General features: G+C 40.5%; 1 protein-coding gene across 1 annotated transcript in view; it reads right to left on the reverse strand.

Annotated features, from left to right (window-relative positions):
- CUBN (cubilin) overlaps window positions 1-25,690 on the reverse strand; it is a 245,413-nt gene that overhangs the window by 114,045 nt on the left and 105,678 nt on the right. The window contains exons 30-31 of the mRNA XM_074324816.2: window positions 22,026-22,200; window positions 20,389-20,558 (exon numbers count right to left, since the gene is read on the reverse strand). Of these exons, the coding sequence (XP_074180917.2) occupies window positions 20,389-20,558; window positions 22,026-22,200 (345 nt within the window). The remainder of the gene's footprint in view (window positions 1-20,388; window positions 20,559-22,025; window positions 22,201-25,690) is intronic.

The raw sequence follows: 25,690 nt of genomic DNA on the forward strand, positions 1-25,690 counted from the left end.
TTAAGTTTGGAATAGCAATTCTTTTATTTGAGAGTATTCTTCACACTTGTACTATCAAATGAATTCAAGTTCTAATTTTAAAAGTATAAGAAAAAAATTGCAAGGAAGAAATTATGAGAAACCTTGTTCCCATTTCTTTCTTTCTTTCTTTCTTTCTTTATTTTTTTTAATTAAATTTATTGGGGTGACAATTGTTAGTAAAATTACATAGATTTCAGGTGTACAATTCTGTATTACATCATCTATAAATCCCATTGTATGTTCATCACCCAGAGTCAGTTCTTCCATCACCATATATTCGATCCCCCTTACCCTCACCTCCCCCCCACCCCCCTTACCCTCTGGTAACCACTAAACTATTGTCCGCGTCTATGAGTTTCTGTTTCTCATTTGTTTGTCTTGTTCTTTTGTTGTTTTTGGTTTATATACCACATATCAGTGAAATCACATGGTTCTCTGCTTTTTCTGTCTGACTTGTTTCACTCAGCATTACTCTCTCAAGATCCATCCATGTTGTCACAAATGTTCCTATTTCATCTTTTCTTACTGCCGAATAGTATTCCATTGTGTATATGTACCACAACTTCTTTATCCATTCATCTATCGAAGGACATTTTGGTTGTTTCCATGTCTTGGCCACCGTAAACAAAGCTGCAATGAACATTGGAGCACACGTGTCTTTATCTCTAAATGTTTTCAGATTTTTTGGGTAGATACCCAGGAGAGGGATTGCTGGGTCATATGGCAATTCTATTCGTAATTCTTTGAGGAACCTCCACACTGCCTTCCATAGCGGCTGCACCAGTCTGCATTCCCACCAACAGTGTATGAGGGTTCCTTTTTCTCCACAGCCTCTCCAACATTTGTTACTATTTGTCTTGTTGATGATAGCCATTCTGACTGGGGTGAGGTGATATCTCATTGTGGTTTTGATTTGCATTTCTCTGATGATTAGTGATGTTGAGCATTTTTTCATATGTCTATTTGCCATTTGTATGTCCTCTTTGGAGAAATGTCTCTTCAAGTCCTCTGCCCATTTTTCAATTGGGTTGTTTGTTTTTTTGTTGTTGAGTTGCATGAGTTCCTTGTATATCCTGGATACTAGCCCCTTATCGGAGGCACTGTTTGCAAAAATCTTCTCCCATTCAGTTGGTGGCCTCTTTATTTTGTCAATGGTTTCTTTTGCTGTGCAGAAGCTTTTAAGTTTCATATAGTCCCATTCGTTTATTTTAGCTTTTACTTCCATTGCCTTTGGAGTCAAGTTCATAAAATGCTCTTTGAACCCAAGGTCCATAAGTTTAGTACCTATGTTTTCTTCTATGCAGTTTATTGTGTCAGGTCTTATGCTTAAGTCTTTGATCCATTTTGAATTAACTTTGGTACATGGTGACAAATAGCAGTCCAGTTTCATTCTTTTGCACGTGGCTATCCAATTCTCCCAGCACCATTTATTGAAGAGGCTGTCTTTGCTCCATTGTATGTTTTTAGCTTCTTTGTCAAAAATTATCTGTCCATATTTATGTGGTTTTATTTCTGGGTTCTCAATTCTATTCCATTGGTCTATGTGTCTGTTTTTCTGCCAATACCATGCTGTTTTGATTATTGTGGCCCTGTAGTACAGGCCAAAGTCAGGAAGTGTGATACCTCCATTATAGTTCTTTTTTCTTAAGATTGCTTTGGCTATTCGGGGTCTTTTGTGGTTCCAAACAAATATGATGATTTTTTGTTCTATTTCTTTAAAATATGCCATTGGGATTTTGATGGGGATTGCATTGAATCTGTATATTGCTTTGGGTAATATGGCCATTTTAACTATGTTGATTCTTCCAATCCATGAGCACGGAATATCTTTCCATTTCTTTGTGTCTTCTTCAATTTCCTTCAAAAATGTCTTATAGTTTTCAGCATATAGGTCTTTCACATCCTTGGTTAAGTTTATTCCTAGGTATTTTATTCTTTTTGCTGCAATTGCAAAAGGAATTGTTTTTTGTATTTCTTTTTCTGAGATTTCATTGTTAGTATATAGGAAGGCAATGGACTTTTGTGCGTTGATTTTGTAGCCAGCAACTTTACTGTATTCGTTGATTGTTTCTAATAGCTTTTTGGTGGAGTCTTTAGGGTTTTCTATATATAGCATCATGTCATCTGCAAAGAGTGATAATTTAACTTCTTCATTCCCAATTTGGATGCCTTTTATTTCTTTCTCTTGCCTGATTGCTCTGGCAAGGACTTCCAACACTATGTTGAAAAGCAGAGGTGATAGGGGACATTCCTGTCGTGTTCCTGAACGTAGAGCAAAGGGCTTCAGTTTTTCTCCATTAATTATGAGATTAGCAGAGGGCTTGTCATATATGGCCTTTATTATGTTAAGGTATTTTCCTTCTATACACATTTTATTAAGTGTTTTAATCATAAATGGATGTTGTATCTTGTCAAATGCTTTTTCTGCATCAATTGATATAATCATATGATTTTTGTCCTTTATTTTGTTTATGTGATGTATCACATTGATGGATTTGCGTATGTTGAACCATCCTTGTGCCCCTGGGATGAACCCCACTTGGTCGTGATGAATAATCTTTTTAATGCATTGTTGTATTCAATTTGCTAGAATTTTATTTAGGATTTTTGCATCGGTATTCATTAGAGATATTGGTCTGTAGTTTTCTTTTTTTGTGCTGTCCTTACCAGGTTTTGGTATCAGGGTAATGTTGGCCTCATAAAATGAGTTAGGGAGTACTGTCTCTTCTTCAATTTTTTGGAAGAGTTTGTGCAAAATTGGTATTAGATCCTCTTTGAAGGTTTGGTAGAATTCACTAGTGAAGCCATCTGGTCCCGGACTTTTGCTTTTGGGAAGGTTTTGGATGACTGATTCAATTTCGTTACTGGTGATCGGTCTGTTTAGATTTTCCAGTTCTTCATGGTTCAGCCTTGGAAGGCTATATGTTTCTAAGAACTTGTCCATTTCTTCTAGGTTGTTGAATTTGGTGGCATATAGTCCTTCATAGTATTCTTGGATGATCCTTTGTATTTCTGTGGTGTCCGTGATAACTTCCCCTTTTACGTTTCTGATTTTGTTAATCAGTGTCTTCTCTCTTTTTATCTTAGTGAGTCTAGCCAAGGGTTTGTCAATTTTGTTAATCTTTTCAAAGAACCAGCTCTTTGTCACATTAATTTTTTCTATTGTCTTTTTGTTCTCTATTTCATTTAGTTCTGCTCTAATTTTTATTATTTCCTTTCTTCTGCTGACCTTGGGTTTTACTTGTTCTTCTTTTTCTAGTTCTTTAAGGTGTAACATGAGGTTATTTATTTGGGAGTTTTCTTGTTTCTTGAGATAGGCCTGTAATGAGATAAATTTCCCTCTTAAAACTGCTTTCGCTGCATCCCAAAAATTTTGGTAGGATGTATTTTCATTGTCATTTGTTTCTATGTATCTTTTGATCTCTCCTCTAATTTCTTCTTTGACCCAGTCCTTCTTTAAAAGTATGTTGTTTAATCTCCATGTATTTGTGTTTTTTCCCGCTTTCTTTTTACAGTTGATATCCAATTTCAAAGCCTTATGGTCAGAGAATATGCATGGTATGATTTCAATCTTCTTAAATTTGTTGAGACTGATTTTATGTCCCAATATATGGTCTATCCTTGAGAATGTTCTGTGTACACTAGAAAAGAATGTATAGTCTGATGTTTTAGGATGAAGTGCTCTATAAATGTCAATTATGTCCATTTCATCTAATGTGTCATTTAGGGCTACTATTTCGTTATTTATTTTCTGTTTGGATGATCTATCCATAGCTGTCAATGATGTATTTAAGTCCCCTAGTATAATTGTGTTTTGGTCAATTTCTCCCTTTAGTTCTGTTAGTAGTTGCTTGGTGTATTTCGGTGCTCCCTGATTGGGGGCATAAATATTGATGACTGTTATGTCTTCTTGTTGTACAGTCCCCTTCACCATTATGAAATGTCCATCTTTATCTCTTGTTATCTTTTTCACCTTGAAGTCTGTTTCATCTGATATCATTATGGCTACACCTGATTTTCTCTGGGTACCATTTGCTTGGGGTGTCAATTTCCACCCTTTCACTTTGAGTCTATGCTTGTCCTTGTAGCTGAGATGTGTCTCTTGTAGACAGCATATGGTTGGGTTTAGTTTTTTGATCCAATCTGCTACTCTGTACCTTTTTATTGGTGAGTTCAGTCCATTTACATTTAGGGTGATTATTGATATGTGAGGATTTCCTGTCATTCTATCTTTAGTTTTCTGGTAAGGCTGTGTCTCCATTGTTTCTTTGCCTTTTTGTTGTTGTCTATTATTTCTGTGTGGTGGTATTTTATGATGTTTCCCTCTGTTTCTTCTTTTATTTCAGTATATATTTCAATTCTGGATTTATTTTGAGTGGTTACCCTTAAGTTTATGTAAAAAAAAGTTTGATATTTAGAGTACTCCATTTTCTTCAGCACGCTTACTTTCTCCATTCCCATATTCCGGTTCAGGCCTTTACTCTCCCCCTTTTTGAGTTTTGGTTGCCACATATTGTCCCTGTTGATGGTGGTCGAATAGCCTCCTTTAGTATTTCTTGTAGTGCAGGTCGTGTATTAGAAAATTCCCTCAGCTTCTGTATGTCTGGAAAGGTCTTTATTCCTCCTTCATATTTAAAGGATATCTTTGCTGGATATATTATTCTTGGCTCATGATTTCTCTCTTTCAATAGTTTGAATATTTGGTTCCACTCCCTCCTGGCTTGTAGAGTTTCTGCTGAAAAATCTGATGAGAATCTAATGGGCTTTCCTTTGTATGTTACCGTCTTTTTTTCCCTGGCTGCCTTGAGGATTCTTTCTTTGTCGTTGATTTTAGACAGCTTCAATACAATGTGCCTTAGAGAAGGTCTGTTGGGATTGAGGTAACTAGGTGTTCTATTTGCTTCTTGGATTCGAGGGTCCAGTTCTGTCCACAAATTTGGGAAGTTCTCATTGACAATTTGTTTGAATATATTCTCTGTTCCCTTCTCTCTTTCTTCTCCTTCTGGTATGCCCATTATTCTTATATTGCTCTTTCTAATGGAGTCAGAAAGTTCTTGTAGAGTTCTTTCATTTCTTTTAAGTCTCAAGTCTCTTTCTTCTTCTATCTGTGTCATTTCCAGGTTTCTATCTTCGATGTCACTGATTCTTTCCTCTATCTGGTCAACTCTACTACCTAAGCTGGTTATTTCATTCTTAATGTCTTCTATTGAGTTCTTAATCTCCAGAAATTCTATTTGGTTCTTTTTTAAGATTTCAATCTCTTTCGTAAAATGCTCATGCTGTTCTTTGATTGAGTTTCTGAGTTCATTTAACTGCCTATCTGTGTTTTCTTGTATCTCGTTGAGTTTTTTCAGAACTGCAATCTTGAATTCTCTGTCATTTAAGTCACATATTTCTGTATCTTTAAGTCCCTTCTCTGGAGATTTTTCACTTTCTTTCTGAGCTATCTTGTTGCCTTGGTTATTCATGGCGATTACTGGTTTACTATTTCTCTTCCTAGACATCTACAGGAGTGACTTCTGCAACAGGTTGATAGGAAGCGGTCTTTCTTTTGTTTGCCAGTACTTGTTGGTAGAATGTTTTATTATTTCTCCAACTGCAACTTATTTTCCTTCTCCCACACGGTAGTGCTATGTTTTCTCTGCACTATTCCAACTTCTCACACAATGGGGGGATTCCCTGGGAGACGGGCTTCTCCTCTATTAATAGTTCGTCTAGGTCACAGGGCGCAGTGTCCCGGGGGGTATGCGGAGAGCTTTTGATGTTCCAAAGCTCTTCCAGCTCGTGATTCAGAGCCCGTATGTTTCAGCAGTTCTGTTTACTCCTGCAGGGATCCGCCCAGCTAGGTGGGGTCAGGGGCGGGGTGAGTTGTGAGAGGTGGCCCAGAGCAATGGCGGCGACCACCACCACATCCGGTCCTGCTTCCACAGCTCTCTCCCCTTTGCCGGAACTAGTTGGGCTGTGAATTTGTGTCTGCGGTACACAGTTCTCAAAATAGCAAATTTTCTGTTGTTTTGATCTGACACTGCTACTGTTTCGCTTCTAGCACCGGGCAGGTGGGGGCGGGGCGAGCTCTGGGAGGGGAGGGAGGGGGCGGCTAGTCTCAGTGCCTAAGGCTCCGTTCTCTGCTCGGCAGTGCGGGCTTAAACCACCGTTTTCAGCCTTTTTCCCTCAGTCTTTTCTCCAAGGTCTCTGCCGTGAGCGTTGGGTTCAGCCGTGTTATATGCTGTCCCCTCAGCCCTGTGGAGCCCTGGCGGAGCCCTAGCAGTCCGATCTCCCGCAGCTGCGGTAGTTCTGGGAAGCAGCGAGCTCGGCGCACTGAGCTGGGTCTGCGTCCTGCGCCCGCGGAGCTGCGTCTCCGTGCACTTCTCACTTTCCTCCTCCCTCCACTCGCGCGAATCTCCCACCTGTAGGTGATTTCAGTCGGTAGTGGGCCTCTTCGTCTTGCCTGTCTGCTGTGCAGGGAGTCCTTTGTGGAGTTTTTGTTGTTCTATTCTTTGTAAATTCCAGGGGAGCTTTACAGAGGCTCACCTCACTCCGCCATTTTTCCGGAAGTCCCCATTTATTTAAAATATTAAAGTCATGAAAATTATCAATATACATTTTCCTTTTAGCACCCAAGGCACAGCTAGCAAATTATACTGCTAATTTATCATACTGGCTACATGTATAACATATTTATATAACCTATAGGTACACAATTTTTATTTGAGTCATTGCCGAGAGTTTTCTAGACCTGGGAATTGATTTTCTGATCTGATGTTAGTAAAATAAAATTTTGAAGTTGAATCCACAAACGAAAAAGTGGCCACCATCTTTGGGAGTTACAATTACAGGGGCTGTCAAAACAGACAGAGCTGGTTAAGTGGCCATCTAATTTCTACAGAAAAGTTAGTCTCTTTAGAAAGTACCCAGAGTTTTGTAAAATATCCAAATGCCAGCATACACAATCAAAGTACGAAATGTTAATGTTGTAATATAAAAATAGGAGACTTTTTAAAAGAACAGAACCTGCCACATAACAAACAACAAACGTTTGATGTACAAATGAGTAAGTGAAAAGCATATATAAGAGTATACGGCCTCTAAGCACGAGGATGAGGGTTGAAGGAAATCCAGAGGCAGGAAAAATCTATCCTCTGGCTCATGGATTGCAGTATGTAAATGCATAGCAGTCACAACAGTGGGTAAAAAAGGCACAGTCAGTGGGGGCTGCTTTGTGGGAAGACTTCCTACTAACTGGGCCCAAAGGGCAATGCAGGAGGGTCCAATCACAGGACACAGGCCGGGCCACACAGCTCCCAGGTGCCTTCTCACTGGCTGTATCAGTCTTGTACCAGTTGTCAGAGGATATGGAAGGTGGAAGGTGGGCAGAGGACAACAGACCCATGCTCAGGGCCAAGAGTATTCAGAACACATGACATATACGGTGCTATTGGGCACCCCACCTTCTAAGCTCGAGCCAGAAGTTAGAACTGAGCCAAACATTTATTAATTTTAATACTTGATGCGTTAATATCTTAAAGACATTTGGGTAAATGTCAACCCTTTTTCAAAGTTCACACGTGTCATAAAGTGACACAGGGAGGAAAAACATTTGGGAGAGGGACCAGTACCCCTTTCTGATGATATTTAAAGAGGCTTATGGTCAGAGTCCTAAGGTCTGGTAGTTTGAGAAAATAAAGCAGCCAAGCAAAGGGAACCTTTTGCCTTCCCATACACTTAATGATGATAGAAACATGTATTATTTAACAGTATGCATTATTTAGAAGCTGGTGCCAGAATTCCTCTTAGAGAGAGAGAGAAAAAAAAACACAGTCTTTAGTTAGCAAAACACCTCACAAGCTCTCAGAGAATAACTGAAAAGAGAGAGATTATTTTATGTGACTGTGGACAAGTTCCCCTGCTCTCTATCCCTCGGCTTCCTAATCTGTAAAAGGGGATCGACTTGAATACATAGCTCATACTGTTCATCAGCATTAAATGAATTAAAGGATATAAAGTACTTAGGATAGTTCCTGGCACATAATAATTACCTAATAGACATTAGCTTCTACTATTAAAGCCAGACAGAGTGATAGCTAAATTTCTGTTTAAGAAATGAGTATAAGGTTTTTTGGGCGGCCGGATATCTCAGTTGGTTAGAGCGCCAGCTCTGAACGACAGGGTTGCTGGTTCGATTCCCACATGGGATGGTGGGCTGCACCCTCTGCAACCAAGATTGAAAATGGCAACTGGACTTGGAGCTGAGCTGCACCCTAACAACTAGATTGAAGGACAATGACTTGGAGCTGATGGGCCTTGGAGAAACACACTATTAACCAATATCCCCCAATTAAAAAAAAAAAAAATTAAAGAAATGAGGAATGGAACTAGAGAGCTATAAAAGCAAATACAAAAAGAGCTCCAAGGGTGGGCATTTCCCAGCAATATCAGATGAGGTGGGAACATGATTAGGACACGCAATACATGGTAATTATGCAAGTGGGATTATGGGGGTGGCAACCTCTGACCTGGATCCAATGATTCATGCCCTTGTAATACATAGATTACAGCCAAAGAAATAGGATGTCACTTCCACGATCAGGTTGTGACAGATGGACTCTTCCGTCTTGCGAGCACTCTCCCTCATGTTGGCACTGTCTCTTGCACTGTATTTTGCTACCTCTGAGGAAGCAAATTCTGTGCTATGAGATATTCTATAGAGAGGTCTTCATGGCAAGGAGCTGAGGGAGGCCTCTAGCCAATGGTCTGTAAGGAATTCAATCATGCCAACAACCATATGAGTGAGCTAGGAAAGGCCCAGGTAAGCCACACCTGGATACCTGACACAGAAACTGGAAATACTGCTGTTTTAAGCCATTAAGTTTCGGGATAATTTACTATGGAGCAAACGATAACTAATACAAGGGGAGTGAAGTAAGAGATTGAGGAAGGAATGAACAGTGGATTTTTAAGGACTAGGAAATCTCATATTACAGTTTAATTCAACTGCCAGCCTGCTTTTTGCAGTTACCACCTGCCAGTGCCTAAAATATTTAGTCAAAGTCTACTACACAAAAGAGTCTCAAGTGTGTGGTATTTTGAAGAAATGAACGAAAGAGTTCCAAATTCCAACTTTCTCTTAACAAGGGGTAAAGAAAAAGGGAAAACAGCCATAAGAAGAAGAAGAAGTAAGAGACAAAGGGCTTGAATTTTAACAGTGGCAAGAAATGGACACCTGGGTGAGCACCTCCTCTCTGTCTCCTCGCTTCTCCACACAGTTATACAATAAATTAGTCATGGGGATGTAATGCATAGCATAGGGAATATAGTCAATAGTACTGTGATAACTTTAAACAGTGACAGATGGTTATTAGACTTATTGCGGTTATCATATAAGGTACAAAATGTAAAATCACTATGTTGTACAGCTGACACTAATATAACATTGTATGTCAAGTATACTTTAATAAAAAATATAACCATGGGAATCATGAACCCCAATTCTCCTAAGTGGCTTCCTCTGGGATGGGGGCAGGAAATGATATCTGTGTGGGCCACACATGGGTCTCCACTGTCTTTTCAGCAATTTATTTCTTCTTAGGAAAAACAAAAACAGAAAACTTGAAGCAAATATGGCAAAATATTAAGATGTGGCAAGTCTGGTCAGTGAAATGTTTTGTTCATTATATACTTTATATGCATGCATTGTTTAGGCTATACTTAAAATATTTCATAATGGAGTTTCCAATAATGAAAAGAGAATCTATTTAAAGAAATAATAGGAAATGAAGCTAAAATTCACATATAAATATGCTCTTCATAGCATTATTACCATAAGAAAAAAAATCCAGAAGTTATCTAAGTGGTCAATCGTAAGCTAATGGTTAACTAAATTCTGGTCTGTCCATATAATTGATTATATAGCAAAAGAAACTATTTTTAAGAATAAATATATTAAATAATACTATGTGAAAAAGGTAGGATACAAAATGACATGCAGTATTACCTTAACTGTCTATGTTTATGTGTGTGTTAAGTGTGCATGTGTATGTTTATATGTATGCTTATACAGGAAATGATTTTAATTACGTGTCTCTGCACTGCAGTATTATGGATGGCATTGATTTCTTATTTCTTGATTTCTGTACTTTAAAAATGTAATATGAGGAGTATGTAAAATTTTTAAAGAACGTGTTTGTTTAAAATGTTTAAATGTTCAGCCAGTCAGACATGTAAACGACCACATACAGAGACATGACAACATGCTAATCATGTAACAGTCTTGCAGGAACTAAGCCAGATGGATAGTAATATCACTTAATGTGGCCTTTCGCTGCCTGAGAATGCATCAAGTTAAATGACTATGCTTCTATTTGAAGACCTCCAAGATATTTGTTAGTTGGCCAGCATCTACAACTGTACTAGACCTCTCTCCAAGCTCCAGGCTCATATATCCAATGGTATTCCAGACCTCAGGGCTTGTATGGTTCCATAAACCTTCAAACTGAAGTCATCTCCCCGCCCCCACCCCAATTCCTCCTTCACCTTCATTTCTTGCCTCAGTAAATGCCAGAGCCATATACCCAATGGCTCAGCCATTGTAGATCTCTCCTTTATTCCCCCAATCCAGTGGATCCTGGCGTTCTGTCAGGTCTCCCTCTGGTGTATCTCTTGGATCCCTTCCTGGCTCCTCTACTCTCCGCCCCTCCCCCCCCATGGTCTCCTCTTGGTGTCCTTGTGCCTAGGTCACCACAGCAGCCTGAAATTCTCCCTGCCTAAATTTGTGCCCCCTTCAATTCAGTCTCCAAACAACTGCCACTGTGCAGTGTGTTCTTTGTAAAACGTGAAATCCAATACCAAAGGAAAGCTGAGTGTTCCAATACTTTTTAAGATTGCACCAAATAAAGACGAGCCATCACTGACACTTTGCTTGGGAACTGAAGAGCAAGCGCCTGACAGATAGGCAGCGCATGGCACTTCCGCCCACAGTCCCGTCCCCTATGATCAAACCCCTGGCTAATTGACTCGTGATAGCTCACTAAACAGTCATCACTTACTGCCCAAAGCACATGACTGAAGGGGAAAAATGAACAGTAGCTTCCTCAGTAATGACTGCATTTTCATTTCTGAAAACTGGAATAGATTCCCTCAGATTGTTGGAGAGTAGGTGGGGGGTTGGAATATTTCTACTGATGCTTCTATCTTCTTGTTTTATGAATTTTCATCGTGCTCAGGAAGAAAATAAACCAATTAAATGTGTGGGTTAAAATCATTATAAATTGGAGTAAGAAGAAACTACTTTAATTCAAAAGCAAGACATACAAAGTATTTTAGAATCCCCAAAGACAATGCTTCCCCTTAGCTTCAGAGTTGAGCTTTCCACGTAAATTATGAATGAATATGAGTATAGTTTCATTTTCATTTTCAGCCCTGGGAACCTTTTAGAAGGTATCAAAATAACACACTTTTGATGTGATAAACTTCACTGAGATGATACATTGAAGAATGTGTGAAAAAAATGTATTTTATATATATATATATAAAATATATTTTAAGGTTTAAAAATACTTTAAGATAAAATAAAATGAATGTGTTTATGAACTAATGAGGATAGCAATGCACTGAGGATTATGAATTCCATCCTGTGTACCTAAGGTTCACGATTTTGAAAAAGGTAAGTGAAGACCTTTAACATAGTCTGAGTAGTAATAGAAGCACGAGTAGTAGTAACAGAAAAATTAGGAGTAGCAGCTAACATTATCTGTACCAGACACTGATAAATGCTTGAAATCCATTTTTAAAAATGGAATCCTTCTTACACTTGCACTTTGCAGTCAGAAAACATAGACGTGATGTGCTAAGAGCTGTACGCTGAGTAGTGTACCACCAGGATCCATTTGATCACGTCCATCTGGCACTGATTATCATTAAGCCAACCGAAAAGATAAAATTAAGTATTATTCATTGAAAATAATGAGAGACCAGGATTCTATGCAGCGAAGTGGGATATTCATGGTCTCCTAGCAAGGTAACCACGGGAGCTCTCGAGAACAAATGGAAGTCTCCTCTCACGTGTCCAGACCTGCAATAAAGCATCCTTAGTGGCATTTTAGAAAGTCTTATTTGGGGCCCCCGTGGATGTCAGAGTGGTTGGCACCTGTCACGCATTCCAGGCCCAGGACATGCTCGGCATTCCCAGCGTGGCTAAGTTAGCGGACTGTATAACAAAGGGCCCAGTGTCTGGGACCAACTAACCCTAAACTTGGGCTTCCTCAACTTGGTTCTGTTCCTGGATGTAGATATAAATCCACTCCTCGTCCTTTCCTGGTGTAACCCCAACCTAACTGTCTGGTCTTGCATGGTCTCTTTTTTCACCTCGCTCCTGGCCTAATTCAGCTTTCAAATGGGTCTTGACTCCGTACTTCATTTTAAATTCCTTGCAACACATGTCTACTGCTTCGGATTGCCTTAATGCTTATCAGTGTAAAAAAAAAAAAAAAGAATGTGGTGGAGGATAAGATATTTAGGGTGCAGAAAAGATCATTTCCATCAGGGAGCAAAGTCAATTTTGAGGATGAGAGTCTATGAAATATTTTCACGTATTACATATGGTGGCACAGCTGCCGATGGAATTTCCATTTGGGAATGCGACCTGCTCTAAGATAGAGGACATATTCAGTGACAGGGGGAGGGATCCCTCAGGAAATTACCCAAGCTCTTAAAGTCGTAAATGTGAGGACGGAAATGAAAGTATTACTCATGATAGCAGCTTTTCTTAGGGAAGGGGAAGTAGGAAGCATTGGTTTCCGCAGTCAGTGATATTTTCCAGCTACGCTCATCTGAAATTAAATACCAAGTTAAATTCACAGCCCCACAGCTCATGTCAGGACATTGTCAGTTCTATTTCTTTCTTCTACATTATAGCTCTCCATTTTCCAAGTTTACAGGAGACTGTAAAGTCTAATGATTGGCAGTATCTCCAATGCTAGCATGAGGAGAAATCCAAGAAGCTCTTTTTTTTTTTTTTTTTTTTCCACAAATAAACAAGCATTTAAGGAGATTCTTAGCTGACATGCAAACAAAGCAAAGCCTGTGTCCACAGATGGAGAACTGTGGCTTCCATTCCATTATTCTTCGCTTTGAGGATGGAAAGTATCGGCACAGCTTTTGGTGACCAGTTTGGCGCTGGACTGCAACATGGCTAAGCATGTTATCAAAAGCAAATCACAAATGAAACATTTTGAAGAGATCAGCAGAGCTCATCCTCGATTATCAAGTGGAAACTACATTTTAGCAGTGAAGAGGGAGGGAGTAGAGGAGGGAGGAGTAAGAGATTGATTTCTGTCTTGGATTTATTTGTAAAACAGTAAATATTTAAGGAAGAATTGTTTCCACTGTCTCTTTGAAGCACTGAGTTCTATTATTCCTGTGTCTGTTTCCTCTGTTTTGGAAATGATCAGTGTTTTAAAAGGAAACACATCATGGGTAGTGTCTTGAAAAAAGAAAACAAAATGTGGAAAGTGCATTCTGTGTTTGCCCTGTTCCACCCTGCACCGTGTTGTCAAATAATGTGAATAACAACAGACACTGCAGCTTTAGGCGGGGCCTCTGGCTTTCTTCAGTTCAAACAGGACACTTTGCTTTCTTTCTCCTACATCAGTACAGAGAACTTCAGAAAAGAAAACAGTTACTCACCATGTGCCCTTCCTTTGTACTAGCCTCGCTGGGCCTAGAGTTTGTTTTCCCCAAATGAGAGGCTGGATCTGGACTGTGGTCTGCTAGCTTTTATCAGTTTCTTGCTGACTCTCACAAGGCCGACATTCCATTGCGCTGAGCAAAGAGGATGCTGAAATCAGAGGTCAGAGTCCCAGGGGCCAGTGGGGCTACTGAAATAACGGCTCTCCCCGCTCTCACACTGAGCTACAGCCAGCATTTCCCAGAGATCAATAAGAACCTATAGGCCTACACGAATTTGAGGCTCAGAAAAAAGACTCTAATTAAGCCAGTAAACTGTCTGCCGGAAGTCACTTTAAAACGCAGCCTACCTGAAAGGAGGCGTAATGGAGCGATTTTTGCGCTGACTGTACAGGGTCATGCCCAGCCAATGGGTCCCACTTGCTGCCTTGGTGAGAACGACTCATAACGTGTCATTCAGGAGAGCCGGAGGTTAATTACACTGACCACTCAAAAGGGACTGAGCAAACACATTATCAAATGAGTTGAAACCCGAGTGCCAGCCCCGCTTTCTGATTAGCGCCCTGGGATGCCATCCCCTTTTCAATAGAAGTCAGAAAATCCAGTTTGTCTTTTTTTTTTCATTATAGCAACATGTAATTCTAGAAATGGCACTTCTGCGATATTATGTAAGTTCTCATGTGGCTCAAAATAGTGAGATTGTGTATCAATAATTGTGCCATGGAGTGAACTCTGCACAGCACAGTCCCAATGTCTCTTCTGCAATTTCCCAGTGATCATTGCAGGAGTAGAGACAAAAAAAATCACTTATTCAGCCACGCATCTATTAGTAATTCATGCATCCAACAGACTGATGCCTTTGAAATACGAAGACTGCTGCTGGGGGTTACAGGAGAGGGGGTGGAGGCTGTGTACTACTGTTCCATTTTTAAATCCTCATCCACTTGCTGAACTTTGCCTTTAGGTCCAGGAAAGCAAGAGTGATGGCTTGGGGCTGCCTGTGGGTTCACCCTGCCTCCACTTGGGACCACTGGGGACTAGGCCAACTACAGGAAGAGCACTGTCTCCAGTGGAGAAAGTGGGGTGTAGAGGGACTATCCCACCCGAGGGGTGGCCCAGAGCGGTGACCTCTGGAATGAACCCACAGCTGACATCGCCTAATCTTACTGTCCATTTCTTCAACTCCCACTGTGTCCTCCTCTTCCTACCCATAAACCCAACTCTAAACTGTTCCAGGAGTTTTATAGAACACGATGGCTGGTCCCATCCACACATAATTTACCTTGGTGTTAAATAGTAAACTTGAGCTCTATTAAAAATCGCATGAACACAGACATTATCCGGCAGCATCACTGGCAGCTATTTTTCTCTTTGCTAATGACTCTGTGTAAGCAACAGGACCAAGAAATTAACTTGCATGTCTCCAGGATGAATGATGGGCTTTGTACGAACCGAAACTGCAGAGATATTGTGTAAGATATTGGACTTTAGGGTACGTTTCACACGCAGTGTCCACCTAGCTATAAAGGATAGGTGGCTGGTGCCTCAATGCCTGCCTTCAGGAACTCCTGGACAACTAACTAGTACTTGGAGCCAAGCTTCCTGCCTCACCAGTGGCCAGGACGTGGCCCGCCTGGTTGCAAACCTCTGCCAACCTCCCATCCCCATAACTAAGTCCACTTGGCAACTATACACAGCAGCCCTCTACCCCAATTTACCTGAACAGTCCTTTTTCACATCGCTTTACCTTTTTGTAAAGGTGATTTATAAATTGTAGAAAACAAAAATGATTTAGTTTGTATATGATTTATGCAATTTTCAATATAATAAATTTGCAATCAGAAAAAAAAATCTTATGCTTGGGCATGCGTTGCAATTTCCCATTCTGAAAATATAAAGTTTATAGGACCAGTCTCTCTTCTTTAAGTCTCTGTCCTGATAACATGGCTTCATCAATTATTCCGTTTATGTCTTACATTCAGCTGCTCTTTTTCCGCCAGCACCCTACCCTCTCAACATGCGCAAGCTCTTCCATCATTAAAAAAAATAACTTTGCATCGATCTTGTCTGACCCATAGGTTATAACCTTTTATCCCCCTCTACCATTCACTTCCGTAATTCTGGCAAAAATCTAAGATGCTCCTGCACCTCTTAACCTATTGTGAAGTGGAGTCTTCCACTACTTCCCATGCTAATCCTGCTCATCAAAGACTGAATCCAGGCGCGTTGTTTCAATCTATGAGTGCTACCACTCTCTCCCGGTTCTCCTACCACCTCGCTGAGTAGCCTTCCTCAGTCTCCTTTTCCTCTGTTTCTCCATCTGCCCCTTAAATGGGGGTGTTTTGCAAAGAGTTTACTTGGCCCTTTTCTCTTTACAAAATACTCCTATAAGAGACCACTTATTATCCTCAAATTGTATGTCCAGCTCAAACCCCAGCTGGAACACTGAACTCATGCATTGAACTCTGGAAGGGACATAGTGTAGACCTTCAAACTTAAGTTTCCTCATGCAGTCGTCTACCCCTTTGCTCTCTTAGTTAATGGCTAACGATTCAGCCATTCTTCAAGAGTCCTCCGTCTCTATCACCCAGCCCACCCCCACCATATAATCAGCCTCTAAGTTTTGCTGACTATACCACCATAAGAGTTTTCCAATACGGACTTTCTCTCTATCCCCTGCCCAAGATTTTTCCATCACTTCCCAAACAGCCTTTCTACCACGTTTCTCTTTCTCTACCAACCATGTTATAACAACTGTCTGTTATCATTGTAAAATATGGTTTTGACTACATTACTCCTCTGTTTTACAGAAGACTTTCATGAACCCCATACTATCTACAGGATAATTTCAAATGCTTCACAGAGTACAAAAGAGTCTGTGCAAGTTGGATGTCTTCTACGGACCCTTGGTGTCCACATGCTTTCCAACACATAGCTACACCCTACTCACAACACCCTCTTTTCCTATTGCCAGATGTCTGTGCATGCTCATCCCTCTGTGCACAATTTCCTCTATTCCTTCCCTGAAGCCTCCACTACCACATTTCTACTACTGAAATCCTGCCACTTAAATGTCATCCTCAGTGTGAAACTTTCCTGGGCTTCCAGGCCCAAATGAATCACCCCTCTGTTTCCTCATGATTTCTATTACAGTTTATTGAGTCCTCAGTACACCTCCATGCTATGAGAAGGATCCATAAGTGGGCTCTTTTACTGACGACCGTGAGGCCCAGATCACAGGTCGGAAGCCCGAGCCCCTACAGCTGCCGCCCCTGCTAGTGATTCCACACCTCCTTCCTCTTTCAGTGTTGAACACGTCTGAGGGCACTCACCGTTAGCATCATTATAATTTTGGCCAGTACAAATTGGGGACTTTCTATGGGACAGGCTGGTCCCTAACATAATCTCAAACATCCCAACAACCAATGTGACACAAGGACTCTTACTATCCCCATTTCCCAGTTCAGGAAACTGAAGCTGAGGGAATAACTTGCTCCCAGGCAACACAGCTAGAAAATGGAAGAATCCAGGCTCAGCTCGACCAGAGTTAGATTTCCTAACCATGGCACTGTGGTGTCTCACTTTTCATTTCAATGTGTTGCTCAAGTGCTTGGTGGCATCTGCTTCTGAAAGCATCGTCTGCCCACTGGTGGGGATACTCCAACTGCTCCATACGAGAGTCCCTGATTCCGACAACTTGTTTATACTATGATTTTCTGCACTGTACTTTATCTGCCAGACAGCACCTGTCTTTGGGTTGATTTTCTGTCCCCATGCCTGTGACCAGGTCATATTTGATGTTTCACTTCCTCCTGTCTGTTCCTTCTCACTACAGTTTAAGGCAAGCCCAGCTGTATGCTGAGATATGGCAGTGGTATTTAATAGAACACCCAGGCTGTGTATTTCCACCAGGTAGGTGGAAAATCCTACTTACGGCCACAGGAGAGAAATAATGCAGCTATGCTGGGTGTGACTTTCATCTAGGCTTTGTTGTGTTCACACACCTCTTTGTATGTTGAATTCTATGGATTATATAGACTTTACCAAAGAGGAAACTGTACCTGGCACTGTACAAGGGGAGGGACCAAGTGATAAAGAAATGCCCACCACAGGCAAAACAGGAGGACGACAATTTGTCCCTAGCCGCTCCAAATTTCTCTTGAAGGCCCCTCTTCTGTTTCAATGCTTTATTTCATCTTCATTTGTAAAATTTATTTTAGGAGACTACAGAGTGCCTGGTTGGTAGTTATTTTCTTTCTTGAAACTGAAAATGCCATCCCATGGTCATTTTTGCTTCCAATTATCACTATTGAAAAGTCAGCATTCAGTCTGCCACTTCCTAAAATGTAACCTGTTCTCCCACACATCCACTCCACTAGCTGATTATAACATTTTTTTTCTTTATCTTTAATTTTCTCTTTTAGATAAGGATGTCTTTCTATTTACCCTTCTTGGCTGTTTGGGTTCTCTGGGATTCTTGTTTTTATAAACTGTTGTCTTTCATCAGTTTTAGAAAAGTCTTAGTCATTAGGTCCTCAAATATTGCTTCTGCTGCATTTATCTCTCTGTTCCCTGTGGGATTACCATTTCATCTTTCACATCTGTTTTATATATGTCTTAACCTCTCTTTTGTATTTTTTTATCTTTTTGCTTATCCAGGCTTTTTTTCCAGATAGATTCTTCTGACTTATCTTCCAGTTCACCCTTTCTCTCAGCATCTCTGTCCAATTTGTCTCTCATGCCAAACAAAACAAAACAAAACAAAAAACAACAACAACAAAAAACCCTTTCCACTGAGAATTTAATTTCAGCTATTGTATTTATTCAGTTCTAAAATTTTCAGTTAGTTCTTTTTCATCTTTGCAATATCACTTTCTACAGTTGGCAGTCCTTGCTGAAAGTTTTACGTTTTACTTTTCCCTCCATAAACTTAGTAACCATAGTTGATTGCCAAGCTGCGCCTGGTGATTTTAGCATCTGCCCTATTAGTATGTCTGTTTGCACTGTCTGTTATTAATGTGGTATCTCATTTATGTCATATTGTCTCATGTACATGAACATCTTTGATAGTGCCCTGGCGATTGCATATGAAAATTTATTGGTCATAATGAGGTGTGGGATGATTTTATATCCCTTAGAAGAAGATTTGAAATTGCTTTTGCTGAACATTCAAAGCATGAATACATTAGCCATACAGGGTTGCACTCATTATTCCAGGGCTTCAGATCTGGGGGTGACTCGAAGCTAGGATGAAGTCTCTGAGAAGGCTGTTTTACTTTTATTTTACCTAGGATTAGGGATGGTTTCCAGGACTGCCATTCTACTGGGACCTTGGACTCAAACTTTGCTCCTTTTTGCCACGAGAGCCTCTCAGCAATGCTGCTAACTAACGTCTGGATCAGCAAATGCCCTATGGGCAAAAGCAGTTCTAACTACTGGACTCAAATCTCCCCAATATTAACTCAGAAATCTCACAGTATCTTGTGAGTTTGGTGTTGTACTTTGGCAGATGTTTTTAAAGATCATCCCAAATTTCGATATGGTCTTTGTCAGGAGAGTTGGTCTGAGTTACCGTTACGGAAGGTAGATATCCTACACCTTAAGTTTGTATAATGCTTTGCTAATTTAGACTCCAAAGACTCATTTAGTAGATGAATACATAGTCATAATTCAACTGAACTTTTTAGTACATTAATGATTTAATCTTGTAAAATAATACTCGGAATTATACCATTAAGACTGGGCTACTTTGAAAAACGTGAAACAACACTTGAGTTTTCTTAAGTTAAATTTGAAAGCTAGCCAGTTGGGGTTTGTGTTTGAATGAAGTGTTTTATATGTGGTTTACATCTGAATGAAATGTTTCAAAATACAAATGAAAGATGAAGACATTTTGTTAAAAAAAATCAGACAACCAAAGAAATTAAATTCAAACTAAAAAGAAAATCCCCGAATAATACAACCTCATTTGCGTTTACATTAACCATATGGCTTTAGTTACAGGTGAGAATATATTAAAGTTGATGTCAGTAACAGAACCTTTGCCATCTAACCAACTAACAGCCATATCCCATCTCCTTTAACCCCATATCCCAATATATTCTGTCCTATCAGACACTGATTTGTTCAAATAGCAGATTCAGATATCCTGATCTCAGAAATGTAGAACCCTGTGAGAACCACCAGAAGCACAGTAGTAATTGATTTAAAGTAGTTGTGATAAATCCGTTCCACTATACTTTCCTAATCTCTCTTGCAGCCAATTCTGGCCAATGATATGTAAGCAAGATTCTTTCTTGAATAATAATAATAATAATAAAAATACAAAATAGAAACAACTAACACTATTCCTCTTCCTTTACCAGATTTGAACTTGTACAGGGTGTTCAGAGCTCTGCAGCCATCTTTTGACAATGAGGTAACAAATACAAAATGAAAAGTCAACACACTAAGAATGATAGAACGGAAATTGAGTTGCTAAACAAACCCTGAGATTATCTAGTTTCTGATTTGCATTTAGGTAAAAAAAAAAAAAAATGTCTTTATATTTTAAGTTGCCAATAGTTGGGTTTCCTGTGATTTGATGTTGAAAACATCCATAACTAATATAGTTACTAAATATGCTCATATGGCAATGTTTTGACCTAGTTTTGACTCTAAACAATGCTTGAAATTTGTGTCACTTACCACAATACAAGAGTCCTGCGCTTCAAGGTCAAAGTCAGTGAAGTTCAAGAGAACACGGTGATGTCTTTCAACTTGAATGACCCAGGAACACTCAGTGTTACTCCTATAAGGACTGGGGTAATTCGGAGAATGAATCTCTCCACTGGGAGCCTGGAAAATCCCACCACAACCTGTAGATGGGAAACCAATTCAATCATGAGAAGAATCCCTGCATAAAACTTGACCCCATAACCTGGTAGCATGGTACAAGATGCTTCTTTGTTTGACTATCAGTTTTATGTAGTCTATGCTAAACATTTTAAAGACCTGAATATCTGCCATTAATTCATTCATCCCAACAAAACAAAGAAGAAGAACTAAGAAGATATTTCAAATATTTTAAATATTGATGCCAAAAGTTAGTTTTTAAATATTGGAAAAAAAAGAAATAAAATAAAAATTAAAATAAAAACACTGAAAAATAAGTGCAAATGAAATCGTGTTTTCACATAGCCACCAAATGCTTTTCATGGTTCTCGAAAAATATAGCATACTGTAAGAATAACATATCTGCTTCCAAGAATTTTGATAATTCAGTAGTGCATGCTTTTACAAATAATTTAGCATCTGTCTTTTAAATTTTAATATTCTGGACCTGGTGGGGTTATTCAAATTTTTTTTTATTCTTATGATATTATCAAATGCCTGTTAATGTCTACCTCTATGACCCAACATTTCTTGGATTGATGTTGATATAAACCAATAATGGAAAAATTCAGTATTATTTTCTAATAATTGATAATCATTTGGGGTAATCTAAATAAGACACACTTATAATTCTCATTGAATTCATACATCATTGACTTTAGGAAAGATGTAATATACTTACTATAGTTCCTCAGAGTGGCAGAAGTGGATTACGAGCCAGCTTCGGGTTATACCTCTGCTTTGGCATTTTCTAGAAGTCGCTAATTTCTCTAAGCTTTGACTTCCTCATTAGTATGATGAGTGCATGAAATGAACTTCCCTCACAGGTTGGTTGTGAGGATGAAATAAGGTAATTTTTATAGAATAGTTAGGAAGGTTCCTGGCACATAGTATGTATTCAATAAATGCAGCTAATATAAGTAGTTGTACAGGTTAACGTCTGCTAAAATATTTTGTGCATTAAGTTTTACTTAAGCAGTCTGCAAGTGATTTATTTAGACTGCCTAAGTTCTTGGGCAGAAAGTCACTATAAAACACATAGTAGTAATTCCTTGGAATCCACAAACTTAACATTTACAGTGTTGGCATTTGCCAAGAATCCAAAGGGCTATACGGTGGCATGATGTCTTTTACCACTTTGCTGAGGCCCCAGCAGTTTGAGGCTGGTGAACAGGCACAAGTCCTTGGAGAGGAGGTGAGTCTAACCAATTTCCCTGCTTCTGCTCTCACCACGGATTTGCATACGTTCCTTGCTTTCACATATACAGCAACTCTTCAGAAGTTAAACTTTATCACATGTTTTAGGGAAGAGTACATGCCAAAGCAGTATTCGCCATTTGGGAAGTCACAGAATTGTCAAAATGCAGCTTTCATACCTCTCGCCAATCATGTCATGAAATTTAACAAGGGCTTGGCTTCAGTACTTTGTGATTCCTTGTGGGTTCACTCACCTCCAGGGACTGCTTGCCATGAGATATTGAAGCCTCTCCCATTTATGAGGCTGTCAGTCTGAAATCGGATTGCTAGCTCATTTCCAGTGCTGGAGACCCGCATGGGATTCTCAGATGATCTCTGGACACACAACTGGGCTATTCTGGGAGAGTGGAAATCAGGGCCTCCATAGATCTAAGATGAGCCGTCCAAAAAAAGGGCTTACATTAAGAGACATATTTAAGCAATTACAGCCCCTCCCCAGATTACCACTAGCTCTTGGATTTTATTACCATTACAGACTGAATGAAATCTCAGCCTCCCTGGGTGGGGATGACCTATAAACTTAAGATGGATTTTCAAAGGCCCTCCCTCTGCCCTGAAACACACAAGCTCAACAACCCACAGAATGCTTGCTTATTCTATCAGCCAGAACTGCAGAGCTGAACTGAATAAATTATTCCAGAATCTTCCCTATATCCCCTCTTCTTCTTTTGCATGTCTTCATGGGGTTTCCTGATTTCTTTGGCAGAGGCATTGCAGATAACACAGCATCAAATCTGTTTTTCTAACTCTTCTAAGCACATAGGAATAGGTTTAGCATAAAGCCATTTTGTTTGTGAAGATCAAGTTTGTTGAAGGTTACTGAACTTCTGGCAATAGTTTTAGGATTTTCTACTTTGCAATCGGAATATTTTATAAGATTAGACATTTAATATAATATTTTTGCTTTTTCAGAGGGAGTGAAAACCTCTGTCATTGTGTTCTGTGGTATCCTCGAGAAGGGAATCCTACAGACCCTTCTGTTCCTCTCCCAGCATGCCCACTCATAGGAACATGACCAGGGGCATCCGACTTCTGCTCAGGAATCACCCTGCACTCTGCCCCAGCACCAAGATGGTTCCCCTTAGATCCTTCTCACTTGCCCTCAAATCTCCTAGGCTCCTCCCATTTACAAGCATCTATCTGACTGGGATCCAATACCCTAGTACACACACATTCCTCTCGACAAGTGATCTCTTGGTCTCACATCCAGCCTCTTGCAGGCAAGTCTAGCCCAGGCTGGGCCTCCAGGACACATCACACACAGGTTTCTCAATCACCAGTGGACTCTACTTACCCAGTGTATGTGTTGGAGGGTCAGGGTAGGGACAGGGGGAATGTGGGAAAAATAAGAATCAAACATAAGATACTGAGCCCCTAGCTTCAGGTCTTGCCAGACTTTAATTTGTAGCAGAAAAACCACTTGGGGCAACAGTTTTCAGGCAGATTGGTATCTGGGTCCTTCCCCCTCCCCCACATGTATATGCTCATAATTCTATACTTGGGATCAGAAGCAGGAAAGCAGCGCTCAGGGAGATTTGTATGCAGTGCCCTCCCACCTCTCCCATCTGTGCTGCTCTCCCAACTCAGGTTACTTTCCCCCCATTCCTCAGAGGCCCTGGCCCTGGCCCACCCTCGGGGCAGCTGCTGACTGAGACGGGAAACGCTCCTGTGTTCTCTAGGGAGAGCGAGTGAGAACAAGACGCTTACTTTTGGGGAGGAGTATGTGATTCGAATCTATAATGATTTCTTTGTCTGATTAATTTCCCCAGCCATGCGGGAAAGGCCAAAATGAATGAAACTGCTGTTCCACAGAGGGCTGAGCACAAGGCCTGTAATTGCAAAGGAATGAAGCAGGCTGACGGCTTCATGCTTATTAGGAAGAGCTATGTTTGTGTGGCCCCCTAAGTCCCATCCAAAGCTGGACTTTAGGAAGAGCCCCGTGTGGCCCTTCACACGTACACATATGCAAATGCAAAAAAACAAGATCGCTTCTTGTTTACTGCCCTTTCCCATTTTGAAGATTTCCCTACCCCCTGGCCCAGGGCACAGTCGTCCGAGCGTGAAGCTGACAGCCTGGGCTCTGAATCATCCAAGCCCAATAAGCAGCCCGTATTTGGAGAGGGCTTCGGGCACAAGGGTTTAGTCCTGACAAAGAAAACTTGCACGTCGGCAAAATATTCTTTGTTTTCCTTGCTCATGGGTCCCCTTGAGATCACAAACATAATGGGTATGAGTCGGCGGGCCTAGAAGCCTCCAGAATAAACACTGCCACTTCTGCTTCCCCTCTTACTGGGCTGGATTCGCAGAAAGACCATCGCCAAGAGATCAGAGGGAGCTAACGGGCCACACCAAGCAATTGTCTAGGTTTATTACACTGAGGAGTGGATTTCCTTTTCTGTTTTATGCCAGTTCGGGCTCTTTTTCTCAGAGGCTGAAGTAAAACCAGCCAGTTTTAATTTCCATGACCAACACAATAGAATGGCACTTTTGGCTTCCACGAATAAAACCAATAGTTAGCACATGACTCTACAAAAGGGGAAAAAGATGGAAAGAATTTCAGGGTGTGGTTCATTCGACTACAGCGTATGACTAAACTTTAGGGGAAAGAGAATCGGTCTGATGATCAGTGATTAAAAAATGTGTTTTTCACAAATTCTTAGGATATAAAACATTTCAAAGCCTATGGTTTAAATCTGTTTTGAACATTTCTTTCTGCTCTGTTAGTTCCATTTATTGTTATAATCAAGTCAGCATTCCAGGGTTATGAGTAACCAAACGGTTGTTGCTTTAATGCAGCTGGCTACTTTCTGGATACGGATTTTTGAGGGACAAAAATATTGGCTCCTGGTTACATTTGGTGAAGTCCAGATAAGCCCAATACCTGGTGACACTGAAGTCCTACCTGGCTGTGCAGAGAACAGGAAAGGACAATGTGCAGGCTGAGAACGGATAAGAAAGTCAGTAATGTTTCTAGGCCACACACCCATCGGGGTAACGGATTTTAAAACCTCTTGCTAACACGTTATCAGCATCTATGGCATGAAGGATGGAAAAAACTCCTTTGATCGTCCTTAGCGCAAATTTATTACAGCACTTTCCACCTGACTGGAGGCTATGCAGAGAGGTCAACTAAGGTTTTGGCACAAAAAGTAAGGGGATTACGCATTTCAGCCTTAAGCAAAAAGGTCTCCCAAAATATTTAAGGGCCTCAAAATATTCCTCCAAACCCTAATTTTAATAGGACATGGGAGACAACCTTGTCCTAATAAAAATGAGCCCCAAGCAGACTCCAACTTCTTCTCACAGCCTTTCTGTGCAGGCACGGGACCCTGCTTGAGTATTGCCAGGTGGAGACCCTGTTTTGTCCCTCTGACCCCAAGGCTGTTTGTCGGGAACAGCCCCTGTCCTTGCTTTCTCAGTAAAGGGTGTGACACAACCCAAAGCACAATGAACCCATTTACATTTGCCAAGTGGGCACGGTCACATGCCCTTTGGAATATAAAAATGAAGGGGTAGGAACATTTCACATTACTGTGGAAAAGACTTCTGCCAGCCCTTTGTGAGTGAGTGTCAAGTGCTTTTATGCAACTGTGAAACATCCTTGCTAGCGAGAGAGACCGTTGGAACATTCCACATTTGAGTGTTCTTCCCGCTCGGTACTGTGAGTGTGAATTTTGGTTGCCCTTCTGTTCTCTCCCCCTTAAAAACTGCTCCTCTTCAGAGATGGAGTCCTGACTTGGCAGCAGCACTTACGTGAAGATGAGGCTATGGGTTGTAACCCAAGTACTCACCAGCTCTGTCTCTGATTTCACTTACTGCAGCATTATTCTCCTTTAGAGACTTGAGCTGCTGAACGCAT

This window comes from Rhinolophus sinicus, chromosome 1, assembly GCF_057876585.1.
Source record: "Rhinolophus sinicus isolate RSI-liver-muscle chromosome 1, RSI-T2T, whole genome shotgun sequence".
NCBI lineage: Eukaryota > Metazoa > Chordata > Mammalia > Chiroptera > Rhinolophidae > Rhinolophus > Rhinolophus sinicus.